The sequence below is a fragment of the Penicillium maclennaniae genome (genome assembly GCF_028827695.1).
Source record: "Penicillium maclennaniae strain IBT 15551 chromosome Unknown utg000007l:1.0-4884863.0:1.0-4888362.0, whole genome shotgun sequence".
Taxonomy (NCBI): domain Eukaryota; kingdom Fungi; phylum Ascomycota; class Eurotiomycetes; order Eurotiales; family Aspergillaceae; genus Penicillium; species Penicillium maclennaniae.
Genome location: NW_026623219.1, coordinates 4,543,314 through 4,558,672, shown reverse-complemented (window position 1 = coordinate 4,558,672; position 15,359 = coordinate 4,543,314). Strand labels below are relative to the sequence as shown.

The 15,359-nt window shown below is 48.7% G+C and overlaps 5 protein-coding genes across 5 annotated transcripts; 2 read left to right on the top strand and 3 right to left on the bottom strand.

Moving 5' to 3' along the window:
- Nucleotides 1-1,274: 1,274 nt before the first annotated feature.
- N7477_008916 (uncharacterized protein) lies at nucleotides 1,275-2,187 on the bottom strand (the record flags this gene model as incomplete). The annotated part of the gene is made up of 4 exons (XM_056970579.1): nucleotides 1,275-1,355; nucleotides 1,410-1,484; nucleotides 1,536-1,813; nucleotides 1,869-2,187. The coding sequence occupies 4 exons, from the start codon at nucleotides 2,185-2,187 to the stop codon at nucleotides 1,275-1,277; spliced, it is 753 nt and encodes a 250-aa protein (XP_056820611.1).
- A 2,506-nt stretch (nucleotides 2,188-4,693) lies between these two features.
- N7477_008915 (cytochrome and DOMON domain-containing protein) lies at nucleotides 4,694-5,845 on the top strand (the record flags this gene model as incomplete). The annotated part of the gene is made up of 1 exon (XM_056970578.1): nucleotides 4,694-5,845. The coding sequence occupies one exon, from the start codon at nucleotides 4,694-4,696 to the stop codon at nucleotides 5,843-5,845; it is 1,152 nt and encodes a 383-aa protein (XP_056820610.1).
- Nucleotides 5,846-6,603: 758 nt separating this feature from the next.
- On the top strand, nucleotides 6,604-8,503 carry N7477_008914 (putative autophagy protein (Atg22); the record flags this gene model as incomplete). Its single annotated transcript, XM_056970577.1, has 7 exons — nucleotides 6,604-6,758; nucleotides 6,808-6,842; nucleotides 6,894-7,646; nucleotides 7,703-7,827; nucleotides 7,879-7,984; nucleotides 8,038-8,093; nucleotides 8,147-8,503. The coding sequence occupies 7 exons, from the start codon at nucleotides 6,604-6,606 to the stop codon at nucleotides 8,501-8,503; spliced, it is 1,587 nt and encodes a 528-aa protein (XP_056820609.1).
- Nucleotides 8,504-9,527: 1,024 nt separating this feature from the next.
- On the bottom strand, nucleotides 9,528-10,689 carry N7477_008913 (KRR1 small subunit processome component; the record flags this gene model as incomplete). Its single annotated transcript, XM_056970576.1, is given in 3 exon segments — nucleotides 9,528-10,285; nucleotides 10,296-10,560; nucleotides 10,630-10,689. The coding sequence occupies 3 exon segments, from the start codon at nucleotides 10,687-10,689 to the stop codon at nucleotides 9,528-9,530; spliced, it is 1,083 nt and encodes a 360-aa protein (XP_056820608.1).
- A 1,767-nt stretch (nucleotides 10,690-12,456) lies between these two features.
- On the bottom strand, nucleotides 12,457-13,915 carry N7477_008912 (class I SAM-dependent methyltransferase; the record flags this gene model as incomplete). The annotated part of the gene is made up of 7 exons (XM_056970575.1): nucleotides 12,457-12,541; nucleotides 12,584-12,761; nucleotides 12,810-13,048; nucleotides 13,140-13,261; nucleotides 13,448-13,513; nucleotides 13,576-13,737; nucleotides 13,796-13,915. Coding segments are annotated over 7 exons (972 nt in total), but the record flags the coding sequence as incomplete, so codon positions are not given.
- Nucleotides 13,916-15,359: the final 1,444 nt, after the last annotated feature.

Sequence of the window (15,359 nt, the reverse complement as noted above, 5' to 3'; positions counted from 1 at the left end):
TAAGTACGAATTGGGTCCGAGACTTGCTTATTCCACTGCGGGGCAAACCTTCACCGCTAGTCCTCAGTATTCCTTTACATTCTTCCTTTGTCCGGCACCGACTGACCTAGCCGGACTAAGGTTGATCCCACGGACTTAAGGGGCCACGAAGTGCTTCGTGGTAGCTTTACCCTTTTAGTCCGACATATTACTATCTAGATAGAAACCCAAGCGGCGTATCCGAATCTCTGAAAGCAGAATCTAACTTATCGCTAATAATTAGGATAACTATTTCCTAGATAAAGATATACCTATCGCGGTACCCCTAGTTATTCTAATACCCTTAGGTCACTATAACGTAAGTAACGCTATATTATAAGGAATTAGACTACTTATTATTAATATAATAGAATTCGTTAATAATCTTAGCGCCTTAGCGCTTTTCTCCGCCGCTTCAAAAGCTATAGCACTAAACGTCTCTATTAAGATAAACCCTCTTACTATAGAGCTCGCTACGGGGGTAGGATATCGATTTAATCGTTAAATAATTAGAGATAGGATTAAGTCGCACTCCGACCTCGACCTTCTCCTTACGGAAGTAACGGACGAGATTCGAGAGTATATAACGGACTACCTAAATCTTAAGGATGCCGTTAAGATACTCGATACCGCGACCGCGTAGCTCGACCCCGGCCCCCTTAAATATATAATAGAAGCTCTCCTACACTATATTACTACACTTACTCCGGAGTTCCCTTCCGACATTTATATATTGAAATGGGAACGGCTCGATGGCTGTCTGGCGATGCAGACTGGACAACACACACACACACACACTGCCTGTCTGGTGTAGAGGATGCTGGATGAGGCCGTACTGATGCCCTGTTGCGGCCGTGCGGGATAATCTTAATGCTGCATCATGGATGAAGGAAATTGGGTGAATCCTGAATGAATTGGGTAGATGACTTGTCTCCCTCCAAGTGTGTCTGGAGATGTACTATGCACTGCAGACATTAAATCATGCCTGAGGCCACACATAGGCTCATTATGTCACCAATTCTCCCACTACAATATAAGATAGCTTAATTCGAAGACGTCCACGTCTGATATTTCTTATATACTTACTTTATATATCGTTTCTTTCGCACTGAGGGCAGTGCGCTTTTCCGAAGCGGGCAGATGTTACCGGGTCAGGTGACCACTCCCACTGCTTTATATTATCTCTACGGAGACTAGTTAGAAGAATCATCTATCTCACGCTGACGCACGTCGATCGTTCTTCCTTCGTAACAAACCTATAGGTCGTGGAATGCGCGATTTCCACCACTTGTCCGAAGATCTTTAAGGTGGAAGATGTCCTTGACATCGAGACTTAGCTTTTGAAGTTCGGTCAAAATTATATCAGCAAAAAGATAGATTCTGTAACTTACTCCGGCTAGAGGTTTGTCCAAACTGGAAGAGTAGTACAATCGAGAAGGCACAGCAACACTCTTGGTCATAGCACCCTGTACTAGTTAGAGTTTTCGTACTTAGGCTAGTGTAAATAGAAGACTTACTTCTGTGACTGCTGGTAACGGTTTGAAGCCACCATTCCCATCACTGATAGCTGCCTCAGTGAAGGCCAATTGATGATCAGGATAGAGCCGAAAAGCTTCATATATCAAACCAGTACTTGCCGAAATAAAGTATGGACCTTGCGGGATGCGGCTACTGAGGTTTGTCCCAATTACATGCTTCTGCGGATGATAGCTCGACGAAGCGACCATGACCGTATGCTCGAGGCTTGGGATCTCAATATGCCCTCGTTCCTCTCCGTCATAGCTCAACAAGATGACTTTATCATTGTCAGTACAGGCCAGGATTGAGAGAGGTCATGCAGAATCACTTACCCTCCATGAATCCATGCTGAAACACATCATCGGATTGAGTAAAGTTCGAGATGACTTCTTCCATGTCACCATATGTGAACTTATCTTTGTCCGACCGTATGACTGTAAGTGGGATGAGGTCTCCATCGGTGGATGTCAAATTGAAAGATGGTAGAGGAAGAAGCGCCGAGACGGCAATGCCTCCCGCATAGTAGTTGATGCCATTCAAAACAACCAATTTTCCATTGTCAACAATTTCAGCGTATGAAAATGTAATGCAGTTCAAGAAAAGTGAAGCGACTAGAAATGGGTAGTGATTCAAACAGCGTTCCAACAACATGGTGAAGTCGTTCGAGCTCCTAGAGTACGGATGATACTCTCTGTAGCTTGCTCAAGAGATGAAAGCTCCTTGAGCAAAAAAGGCGCTGTGAGGACCTATATGGAGTCCTACTCCATCATGCACTGAGCCTGCATTTGGAGAAGACAAGATTGCACCGGGCTTGGCACTCGGCACCAATCCATAGTTATGCGATGTCCGGAGATATGAGCCGGGTGGATGTAGCATTGGCACAGTGATAGATAGGAGATACCCCGCCTGTCATCCCCTCACAAAGCGCCCCAGCCATCTAACGGCTTGTCAATCGAATGGGCTCTATGTCGCAGGACTTGGTAGAGCGCTGAGTCTGTACTTGTCAAATTAGATCTCAGATCTCAGCAACGCAAACTTTGGGAGCGCAGCCCCGGAGGATCTTGATTGACCGTGTTCAATAATTCCAGGAAATTTTCGGAGCAGCCATCAAACCAACTTGGCATTTGGAGATTGTTCCTGATAGTCAGTGAGAAAGTGGGCCGTGGTGCCTGACGCCAATCTCTTATCTCGCCGTGTTAGCCGATAAGCACTAAAAGTTGAAGACTTGTACCTGATCCCAACAGAAATGGAAACCAAGATCATCCTGCATTAGACAACGGAATGCTCGAGCCTGGAAAGGCGATTGTAACATTTTCTATACCTTGAATGTGTGAAGTCGACCCAATAATGAACAAATGACCCTGTTATCGATCCTGTGAGTCGGGAAATGTCCATCACGGTTGTCTGACATTTGTCGCATTGAGTATTCTGAGGGGGCAGTCATCGAGCCAATGTTTTGACGGTGCATTGCCAATCAATCTAAGTCCAGGGTGGTGTTGCAAGCTCATCCTTGGACGTGTCATGCTCCCGAGCGGAGAATGTTGCACAGGGAAGGACTTTTTGGAGTCTATTCTTGTACGTCTTCTGCTCTTGTTCCTTACCTTATCTGCATCTGAAGTACCAAGATGGAACAAGCCAGAAGACTACGCAAAGTGCCGGGCGACAATACTAGCATCTTCGCGAACAGGAGAAGATTGACCTCGACCGAAACTCCACCACGTTACTTGGCCATCTTCCATTGTAAGGGTAATCCCTGTGTCCTGACAGTAAATAATACCCATGGAATGATGCTGATTACAGATCCAGACCACATGCCTTGCCCTCAATACCTTATTGCTTAAGGTCTGACCTACTGGATTGTTGTAGTAGCTCCAATCATTTTTAGATTGGACCAAGAATGAAGCTTGATCATCACAAATAATTCAGTCCTGGGTCATTTCCATCGGCAGCTACTGCGTGGAGCCAATCCAAGTTGCATTGCCCCTCTACCCACGGAGGTGTATGTAGATCTTCCTTCAACTCATCTAGGCGGTATTCTACCTGAAAAACCCTACTTGAGAGGAGTCTGAGTCTCATCCAGTTTGGCGGAGGATCTTAGCCACGAAGTATCACTGGGCATTGCCTGCTATTGCAGCAGGTAACTATACTGCATGACTCCTTACTGAATAATTTGCCGACACAAGTAAGCAGGCCTCACCCGCGTGGACTGCAATGTTGTTTTGATCAAAATATAAACATCCTTGTTGAGCAGCAGGGTACGCGCAGCGCGGGCTCTACCCACACTATATTTGACGCCTCTTGTATGTGTAATGCCCATCGGCGCCCAGTGCATATTGGAGAACTTTGGGGTTTGGGCCTGCGTCCAGTCTCCTTAGCGATATTTTCCACTTGGTATTGATCATGGCCAATAACCAATGACCAATGACCTTTCGATCAAAAGGATCAATTGTCATCCTGAGAAAAAAGTTATATTACGTGCCAGTCGAGGCTTAGCCATGCGCCTAGCTCCAAGTGCTGCGGTGATGCAATCCGATGATCGAAAACAATAGTGGTTGCCTGGATCGACTTATTGCCAGATCTGTAAATTGTTTCAATCTATTGATCCCGGGATGTGGTCTTGGTGCGCTAGTAATAAGCTCTCGGCATCGCCACACACGGGCGAGCGTATTCCCGAACCGACTTTAGGGAGCGGGATCCAAGTCCCGATAGGCCTCGTTCTCGTATCGGCCCGATCTCGTGTCGTCCAACCATGGAACGCTCCCTCAGGAAGTTCAAATTAAGTTAAAGGTCATGGCAGGATCGCGCAGATCGGTAGATCAGTTCCCCAAACATGCACATGAAACCAGTATAGAGTTTGGATTGTCTCTGGACTCTCTCTTCTTGGATCCTTGCGCCGATGATAATCACTATGAGATACTAGATCTGGCATGTCGAAGAGAAAGTGTTGGGCTGACTTGGTCACACCGATCTCACCGAAGGAAGCGACTACGAGGAAGGTCCTTGGCTCGAATGGATTTAGTCTCCCAGTTGATTTGAAAACACACGTGTCCATTGGCAATTCTGTGTAACGAGTCTCTGTCTATCAGAAAACCGACTATTTATTGGGTTACTGGCTCTCCTTGACTGAGAAGTGGGAGTCAGTCTAGCTTCTTTAAAAATGCTCATCCACAAAACTCTTCATTTGCTCATTGGGGCACTTTCAGTCACTGCAACACCATTTGCAAGTTTTGCTCCCGCTGAAGACAATACCCTGACCTACAGTGTCCATGTCCCACAAGATACAGCGACAGCTGGAGCAGGTCCCATATACATTCAGCTCAATGCCACGAAGCAAGTGACGTGGTTTGCCCTGGGCCAGGGTACCTCAATGACCGGGGCGAACATGTTCGTGGCGTATACTACAGGAAACACTGTGACCGTCTCACCCAGGCTGGGTAAAGGAGAAATACAACCTCTTTACAATGAAAATGCCACGATTAGCACTATGGACGGCACTGGAATCCACGATGGAGTCATCACTGCCAACTTCCGATGTGACAGTTGCATTTCATGGCAGGGAGGCCGCCTAGACCCAAACAACTCTCGGAGCAATTGGATTTGGGCTGTGAAGTATGGTAAGCCATTGGGTTCCAGTAGTCTGTCGGCGACCATTCTTCAACACGACAATGTGGGCCAAGAGATTGTGAACATGAAGCAGGCAATAGGGACGACGTCTTCGAATCCTTTCCTAGATCTATCCACGTCATCAGTGGGTGACACGATGGATAACAGCCAGCAGATTAATCACGAGATGTTGGATCGGATGAGAAAGGCACACGCCGTGCTCATGACACTGGCTTTCGCTCTTTTGTTCCCATGCTTTGCTTTGATCTTACATCTATTTCCATCCGGTACCGTGGCCATTCATGGAACTCTGCAATTGTTCACGCTTGCTGTGGCGATTGCAGGGATGGGAGTAGGGATTTCCATGGCCAAGAATCTCCAGCTTCTGAGCCATTATCATCCGGTGATTGGAATAGTAGTGATCGCCGGTTTAACAATTTTTCAGCCGATGATGGGATGGTTGCAACATCGACACTACCGCAAATTGGGCGGCAAAGGACTATATGCTCCTTTACACCGGTGGTTTGGGAGGATCATGATCGTCATTGGAGTCGTCAATGTTGGCTTGGGGTTCCGGCTGACTGGGATCGGCATGCCTGGTGCTCCTCGCGCCGCAGTCATTGCCTACGGCGTAGTGGCTGCGGTAATCGGGTTGGGGTACATCATGGTGATAATTGGGAGAAGGAGAAGACATGTTGCTGGATAGTGAACCATTTCATTTGGTATTAAAGTACCACTATAACATGAGTTGGAATTCTGCCTTTGCTCTATCCGTAGTGATCATAACCAAATCAAAGAAAGTACATAATCTAAAGGAATCTGAAGATTTATTTCTGTGCTTCTCAAACTCTTTCCACTAAGCATTATGAACGTCATTCGAGACGTCTTTCTAATTAGTCCTCGGTGGCTGAAGTAGAGATCTGCATGATGATCACCGCCAGAGATCTTTTTTCCCCTTTGCTCATTAGAAATCTAGATTGAGTGCCTGAATCATAGCAAAAGGTGCAAATTATACCGAGAAGAGGCAGGATCTGTAGGGATCTGCATTTACCCCAGCACGGCACGTGCATGACATATTTATCCGGGGCTTCAGACCTCAAATGTTAGTTGTCAAACTTCCTGCGTCCAAAGCTGTATACGGCATGTGCAATCGAGCCAATAATTGGCACTGTTGAAACTGCTGCCCCAGAACTGTCCGTGATAGGCTGTGACCACTGTCGCTAAGCTCTGACTAGTCCTGAGAGGGTCACGGCGGAGCTGAGAATTCCCGATTGCGACCCGATCGGCGCGATCGCTCCATTACCGGCTCCTGCTGTGTTGAGGGTGGTGAGGGGTTCAAGCGGGCCGGTAATTTAGACCAAATAAAGTTGATTTAAATAGCCCGAGTAGTCCAGTCAATTGAGGGTCTCAACTCGTTTATTCTTCCAGGTATTTTCCCTTGTCCGGCACGGCTCGAGGCACATCATGAAGTCCGCCAGCGACGATTCTCCAGCCAAGGCCGACGACCCTCGCGATCTTCCTCAAATCGAAGTTTTGGATAAATCCGATCAACCCGTCGCACCAGATCAGTTTGACGAAAAATACCGCACGACTCAGACGGAGATCTGGGCCTACTACGCGTGCGTGTGATATGAGATTTCAAGAGGGCATCCCTTAACGTGGAGACAGCTATTATGTTGGGAACAATGGATTATCCCTGTTCAGTGAGTCTTGACCTACAAACTTAGGCCAAAGACTAACAGCTATGCTCCCAGACTTCGGCCCTACTGCGTTTCAAAATCTGTTGTCCCAAGCCGCATCGCCCGAGGGCTATCCATTCGCCGGGCGCCTGCGCAGCGTCAATAGTATCGTGCTCTTATGCAATGGCATTTCCTTTGCCATTCAAACAGTCGTTTTCCTGGTTATCGGCAGTTTCGCCGATTTCGGCACTTGGCGATCCAGCATCCTCATCGGCCTGTCATTAGTCGCATATGGCATTGGATTCGGATGGCTGGGTGTGCACACTGCGGACAAGGTGAACGTCGCTATAGGGCTGTATATCGTAGGCCTTATAGCGTACCAAACTACGCTCAGCTACTGGACTGCAGCTTTCCCTTCACTCGCAAGAGGGACTGATGAGATGAGAGACAAGGCGGACGCCTATCAAAACGGAATCATCACGCGTGATGACTACGACTTTGCTGATATGCTAATGCGTAGCCGCCTTGCCAACGTCGCCTTTTATGTCCAGTCTGTAGCCGAAGTCTTTATCCTGGCGATTATCGTCGGCATAATGTTTGCCCTACACGTCAATGAGAGCGAGGCTAACAACAACTGGGGACTGAGTGTGCTCATCGCATTTGCATCTGGTGTCTGGTTGCTGGTTTCTCTGCCCTGGTTCTTCCTTGAAAAGCGCCGCCCAGGGCAAGACCCAGGACGTAAAAGCATACTCATCGCTGGTATGTCCCAGCTGTGGTTTGCGATGAATCAAATATGGAAACTAAGGCAGAGTTTGATCTATCTAATCGGTGAGAAAATGTTGGTTCCCATAACTTTCGACTTCCATACTGATATGTTTACATAGGTTATTTCTTGCTGGGAGACTCTTTGAACACAACCGTGACGGTAGTCTCGACTTTGCAGAACAGTGTGGTCTCATATAACACCCTTGAACTCACATACCTTCTGATTGTGGGCATTGCCGCACAGGTGAGCTTCATTCCAGAATACGCTGATCTAGCTGCTCATATCAAAATCTAGGCGGTCGGCATCTACGCATTCTGGTGGATCCAACAGCGCTACCAATTGGGTACTAAGGCCATGTTCAATACGATTGCTGCCTGTATTGTCATACTGGATGGCTGGGGTAAGTAATGCTTATGATCATAGTGTTCTACGCGTCTCTAACCACCGTTATAGGTATGATTGGGATTTGGACCGACAAATTCGGATTTCACAACGTCTGGGAATTCTGGGCAAGCATTTCTCTACACCTCAAGCACCAATACGGTACTAATCCAGTATATAGGTATACCAAGCATTCTACGGTCTGTTTGTTTGCCCCTGGTATAGTTATTCGCAGATCATGATCTCCGAAGTCACTCCACGCGGCCACGAGTTCCTATTCTTTAGTCTCTTCAGCATCATCGGAAAGACTTCATCTTTCATCGGCCCTCTTGTCTCTAGCGCCATTATCGACGCTAGTCCGACTGGAAATGTCTCGACTCCATTCTACTTCTTGTTTGCACTAAGCCTGGTTAGCTTTGGGTTCCTATTTATCTGTGTTGACCTGAAGAAGAGCCAGGTCGAGCAGGATAAGTTTTTGCAGGATAAGCTGCGGCGCCTGGAAAGTAGCTCATCCGAGCTTACTGAGAATCAGGTATAAGCAATTTTCCATCTTTGGTTGCATATGACGGAGCGCTTGTATGGCATTGCATTCGAAGCAACTATGAGAAGCCATGTATGAACATTTATGGAGCCTCGGCGATTAAAAGCACTTGTTTTGTGAGACTCCTTTTTGCTCGGTCTCGCGATAATTATGGGATCGATTACACCAAGACAAGGCTTTTTCGCCTCGTAGGAAAAGAAGACCGATGAAGGATTTGATATGAGAACCTGATATAGGTAGCTTCATGAAGTTACAAGTGAGCTCGGTAGACGGTAGAACCATACTTCAGCCAATCAACGCTTATAGGTAATTTCCCCAGACACAGACTAAGCCTGAATATAGACGGTTCCAATTTTTGTCTGTGACTGATCATACTAATCTCTTGAAAGCTTTGAACGAAAAATCGTCGGAAAAGGAATAAAAGAGCTCTTGAAAAAGCCTTACAAAGAGCTATAGAAGGAGCTCGGAATGACATTGAGAAAGACCCATTATAACCACATAGAATACTTGCATAGGAGAAGCATCACTCTGAAGAGGTAGTTGGTCGCTAACATTCTGCGAATACGTTCAAGTCGATTTTGCATTGTCGCCATCAGTCGTCATACTCCTTGATCCCTGCCAATGTCCCTTGATGGAACATTTCATGTTAGATATCTTCTTTTCCCTCTTCAGAGCCTGGCCAAAGTCTTTTTGTGGCTGTACCTACTCGCTTGTCGCTACAAATTGCACCACCGCATCGTTATTGGTCAAGTGATTTTGTACGCTGTCGATGGATCTGGGTAGATAAGTCTACTTCCTTTTCAATCTTGTATGTCACAAATTTGTGAATATTCTATGATTTTTCCCAAGAAGTAGCAGTCTATCCTTGAGGGGTTCATGGTCCAAGAGAATAATGTAATATTGGTCATTTTATATACAGGCCCCAGCTTATGGACACTGTAAAGAGGTAAGAAGAAACGAGGGAAACGCCAAACCCATGCACTGCCACAAGCGCCAAAGCTCAAACCCAAAGACAAGATGATTACTCGTCGGAGGCGTCCTTGGACTTGCTCTTCTTCTTCTTCTTCTTCTCCTTGCGGTCGGCATCGTCCCCATCGGCCTCGGCTTCGGCCTCGCGCTTTCGCTTGCTCTTCTCCTTCTTTTCCTTTTTCTCTTTCTTTTCCTTCTTCTCCTTCTTCACAGGTCCATCCTCTTCGGGGGCAATGAAGTCCTTCTCGCGTTCCTTCATCTTCTCCTCGCGCTTGATGCGCTGGCGCTCCATGACCTCCTCCTTCTGAGCACGATCCTTGGCCTCCTTGGACAGGAAGTACTCTCCAGACTCGATCTGCAGATCCACCTTGCTCTTCTCGGGGGCGGGCGGGAATGGCGTATAAACCTTCTTCGACTTGTCGGTGACCTTGAAGGGCGTGTGGCGCTTGGACAGGGTGCGCTTCTTGAAGTTGGGCAAGAAGCGGTCCCACGATTCGTTGGCCAGTGTGGGGTCCTTGGCCAGCTCACGCTTGATCATCAGCTCCTTGATGTGATAGATAGGATGGATATTGGCCATGCAGTCGTCGATAATTCGTCGCACCTCCTTCAGACCCTTGAACGGACCCATCACCGCCACTGTGTTACCCTGCACCATGATATATGTGCTCGTCAGGAGTTCCAACGCTTTAAGGGTAGAGCCGTTGGGGCCGAGGATACGCTGGCGACGCTTGACAAAGCGTTCTTTGTTCCGAACTTGGTTGCGGATCTTGATCACGTCGCAGGCCACACCATCGTCCAATATCTTCAGTGCTTGGGTGACGGGGACACTTCGGGAGAGGAGTTTGATGAGGATCGCGCGCCTTGAGAATCGCGGCCGGGTCGTAGGTCTTGCGGGTTGTCTTAACGGTCATGCTACCCTCGACCAAATCGAGTGTGCAGGCGATGCCCTGCTTCTCCAGGGACTTGGTAATGACGGGCCATGCTTCCTTCAAGTATTGTTCGCGGTATTTGGGGAAGAGGGTCATGAAAGAGGACTCCTCTACGAAGTTTCCGGCGGCATTGTCTTCGGGCTTGAATTCTTCGATCTGGGATGCGTTGGACAGTTAGTTGGGAAAAACGACATTTTCGAGGGACTGTTCAGAGGCGGGAGTTACCTTCCACTTGTCGATATCATCCGTATCCCACGGCTTTTCTTTGTTGTTATTCGAAGGCATGGTTGCGGTATGGGCGCAAACTGTGATGGTCCGCAGCTCTGAGAAATCCGCGCTCCAACTTTTTTTCTCCCCGCCGCTTTACCTAATATGGAATATTTGATGCCTTGTATGTCAGGCGACGAAGAATCTAGATCGGGCATCTGAATGGGGTCGATTTGCTCTGAACACATACGTGGGATAGATTTCCCGGTTCTGGTTCTAAATTTCCATGTGCTGCTTAAATGTCCGAGCAGTATACATCGTGTCGGCTTCCCAAAGGCTCTTGACACATTCCTGCCTGCTTACCCAGACTCGGGGTGCAAACTCAATTCCCTCAATTCTTCTGAACATCGTTGACAGCTTGCCCCTGGTTTCTGCTCTTGGCATATTGTTTCTTCAATGTCGGTATGCCCTGGCAGCTAGTTGTGACCGCTTGCCTTGACTTTGGGACCCACAGTGACTGTATTGAAGAAGCTTGATAACAGTTCTCAAGATCAACTTCGGGCGACAAAAATTACGGCAACCCAGACGGAGCTTGATTATGAAGCTTGCAGTCTCTTCAGCGGTTATCTTCAAGGTCTGTTTTTCGCGTGTCTTGGTTCCGATAAACCTTTGCGGCCCCTGGAAATAGGTTCATCGCATCGGCGATGGTCTCGGGTAGCGTCTGTGCTCACGATGTCTCCCAAAGCGCATAAAAATGTCATTGAGAATAACCTAGGCCTTGTAGACATTGATCAGATATTCAATAGCGATCCGAACAAGCGAAGGTCTGAGAGCACTCCACGATCAACCGCAGTGAGCTCGAACCCCGGCACCGCAATGGAGTGTCCCCTGAGTCAGGAAATTCCAACAACAGTAGCGTCCTCCACAGACGGGCCTGCTGGCCCACGCCCATGGTCTCTATTTTTCCGTCCATGAATTGCTCATGGTGCTGCTCCGCGCTCTGATAGATGAGCTCTGAAGCAGCGGATCCCTATAGCCCCGGTGAATGAATGAAGTCTGCGCTCAGGCGTTCAGGATAAGCTTTCGGGCGGTTGGTATCCAGGGATCGATTCATCGAAAGTAGGTCAACAAGGTTCTACGATCCACAGTGATCGCGTTTAAGAGACTTCCGCCATTGCTCCAGGTGTGACGGGAGCCTGAAGCATGAAGACACTCTGTCAACCCTCTACTCCCAACTCATAGCGCACCTCATGTTTGGCGGCCCAAAGACGAGAAACGCCTCCACGTTCCCCCGTTACCTTCCCGCCAGCTCGGGTCCGATCCCCCCTGAACTTGTTCTCTCAACTCCATTGACCCAGGGCCTCATCTTTGCAACCAGGCCACGAAAGTGGGCTTCGCTATGGGTGCGGTGGTGAGGCTTCATGAGTCGTTCAGATCTGTTCGATCCTCCGATCCTCCGATCTGGGATCTGAGATCTGGAACTCTAACCCACAATGATCGAAGGGACCCTACCCTTCTAGACCAAACTCGGCGTTTCAAGTCAGAAAACTAAAGACATCCCGGTCAACCTGGTCAAGGTCGCCTTGCCCGACCATGCCACCCCGTCAGCCTTCTCGAAGCGAGCTGAGCAGATCGTATTTCACTTTGGGGAACATCGAGTACAGACGGTTCACAAGGTACAGATGGGAAAAAGAAACATTTAGTTTCACTAACCGTGGCTACTTCAACACGAATGACGCAGGTGCAAATGCGAGACTAGCAAAACTGAGTTGATGCTGTGGAGGAAACAATGCGCTGTCGAAAGTACGCCCAACGTACAGGCCGAATATAGCTCAAGATGCCTGCCTACACCTGTGGCGGCTGTACACGCAGATATGAGAGCCGATTTGCCTCTTCATGCCGGCTTTCGCCCGATGCAAACGTATCTGTGCTGTCAGGATGACTGTCACTCATGTCTGTGGGTCATACTCACAAGGGGAAATATGCTTTGAGGGTCAGATCTCTTGCCTCGTTCTGCGCTTGTTCCACCAGCAAATCAAAATTCTGCGCCGACATGTGCAATCGTTGTGTGAGAGGGTACAGTGCTAAGGATCGGAGCAGTTCCTCAATATTGTCACTGGTGGTCTGCCCGATGGCTCGCATTCTGGGATCTAGATCCAGTCAGACTATATTTCATGCCGACAACAATAACGACTGACCGTTTGACCATCCCGACAAAGGCAGTTGAATCATCTTGCTATCGACCTCCACCAACCCCGAACTCAGGAAATGACTTCGCAGCTTCGATGCTACTCGCAAGTCCTTTCTGTCTTCCAACGCCCGCATGTACTGAGTACTCCATCTCCTCAAGGCATGTTGATCCGTGAGCGAGCCGTTGTCAGACTGTGCGTTGAAGTAAATTTCGACCATCTGAACCCAACCTCCTGGTCTCAGCACCCTTGAAGATTTCGGCCCATTAGTATTGGAAGGGGCCAGGGACGGTTTCTGGAACTGGAAGCAGCCCTTCAGCCTGTTGGAAGTGTTCGCACCTGACAATATCGTTAAGGTAGGCTGGCCATCGGCTACGATTAATGCCGGTCGCGAGGAGTTGAGAGTGGACAAGGTCAAAATGATTCGCCGGGAATGTAAAAGGTCGGTTCAAGTCATCGACCTATTTCGCTTCATGTTAGCAACTGTCATCAGGCTATACTGCGAGTCAGATTGGCAATCATGGTGATCAGTCGAGAGAGGTTGAGTCTGGAGAGCCGAGTGGCACCGTGATGATCATAACCACCCTCCGACTCGTGTCTCCTTGGACCAGAAGATCGAGTGATCGAGAACAAGTCACATTCCTCACCTGGAGCCACAGATTTTCGGGCACATCGTCTGGGTTCATGTGCGGGGCAATGTCTACGCCAATGACCTATGACAAAAAGGAGTGTGAGATGGCTCGTTTGATGAGCCCAGGATGGCCAGGGGTCTCACTTGACAATCTGGATGCTGCTCGGCAACTTCTACAGCCCAGCGTGCAGACCCATGGCCACAGTCCAAGACTCTTCGCAGATGTCGGATGGGTGGAAAGATCAGTCGGTGGTCGAAGATACGATGGAAGACAAGTTGCTGCTGATCAAGGCGTTGGGCCTCCTCCTACTCAGGTTCTGGTTGTCAGTGACCAAAGAGATGAGAAAGAGATTGTCTGCCTCACATCGTCCACTGGTCCGAAATATATCCGGTTATCGATTGAATACTTCTGGTACTCGCGGCCCTGGACCGTGACGGTATCGAAAAGTTCACCAGGCAATTCTTCCGTTTGTGAATCTGGGCTCCTTCAACACCAAAGGATTAGTCTTGACAATGCCCAAGGAAAAGGGCAAAGGCACAGTGCAGTACGTCATTATAGCCTGGGATCAATTCTTTCCAACGTTGAAGGGTGATATGGTATACTGAAAATGCTTGGCCAGAATTTTGATGGCGGGGTCGAATTCTTCGGATTAAGGGGAAGCCTTTGATTATAGTATCGGAGGGGAAGATGAATCCCAAGCGCCGTGGGTTTGACGCGATCGTGTGCCGCCTAAGAAACGTCGGCGGCAACGGCCTCGGTGAGTGGCGGCTCGAGGATCATTCACGTCGTAGGCGCCTGTCCAGGACGTGTATGAGGGGCTCCAGTCATACAAGATACGTGTTAAGTGGTACAAATGACAACACGAGCCAAAACGCGCCAATACAGATTCCAGTTGCCTCCGTTGAAATCTTGCCAACTAACGAGATTTGGTCTTTCGAATGAGAAGCCTTCTTAAATGAAATACGATCGACGGTGCCCACGAAGACGGGGTCTGTGGTTTTAAGAGATCTTTCAAGGTTTCTTCACCTTCCTGACCGGCTTGAACTACTGCTCGATTGGGACGTGAGGAGAGTGCCAATCTCCAAGGAGTTGGATTGGTACATGGAGCCAAGGCAGAGAGAGAGGAAAAAAAAGGGCGGGTCGGTTGAGTAACCGAGTGGTTCACGAAGAGAATCCCAAGTATCAGGATAGACTTGGCCCCCCCCCATTGTTCAAAGTCAAGCTAATAAACCTTGCCACTAGCTAGCACGGCTGTCAGCCTATGCACAGTTCGCCCGCCCATTACCTACTGTCGGCCTTAAAAAGTCTAAGAGCGCGCCCGGCGGAGTGGATCAGGGCAAAGTCCACTCGTCCTCCTTACTTGCACGTCTCCTGGCCCCGTCAGCAGGCACTGTGGCTAGGACCGGCCTGATGACGTTCAGCGGCTGAGGCGCGACTCCGTCAGGAAGTACTGCTTTGCAGGATGTACCGAGCTGTACTGCTTTGCGCTGAGTTATAACCCCTTCATTCTCACGATTCCCACGCGCGCGTAGACATACACAGGCCAATGATGTAACAAGACGATCAAGAAGTGTGAAGACTTTGAAAGGTGGAGCCATTGACCATCGTGAAACATGGATGAATGGAGAACACATGCCCAAAAAAAAGCCCATCCCTGGATTGCAACGCAGAAGGAAAGCCCCTGCTGCGGCATTCAGATCTTTATCTTCATCATCATCCGCTGACATTCAAACCACAAATCCAGCGATTGAATTGGTAGACGGGGTATGTCAGTGGTGTCGGACATCCCGTTCTCAGCGGCCAGTGTGCATGCAGTGCGCCCAGTGGCTTGCAGCTGGGCCTTCCCAGACACCACTCCAACCGGAGTGGAGTGGGGTTTCAACAGCCAGGATCAGCAAAATTCTCGTTGGACTCCGACTCCTCGGGC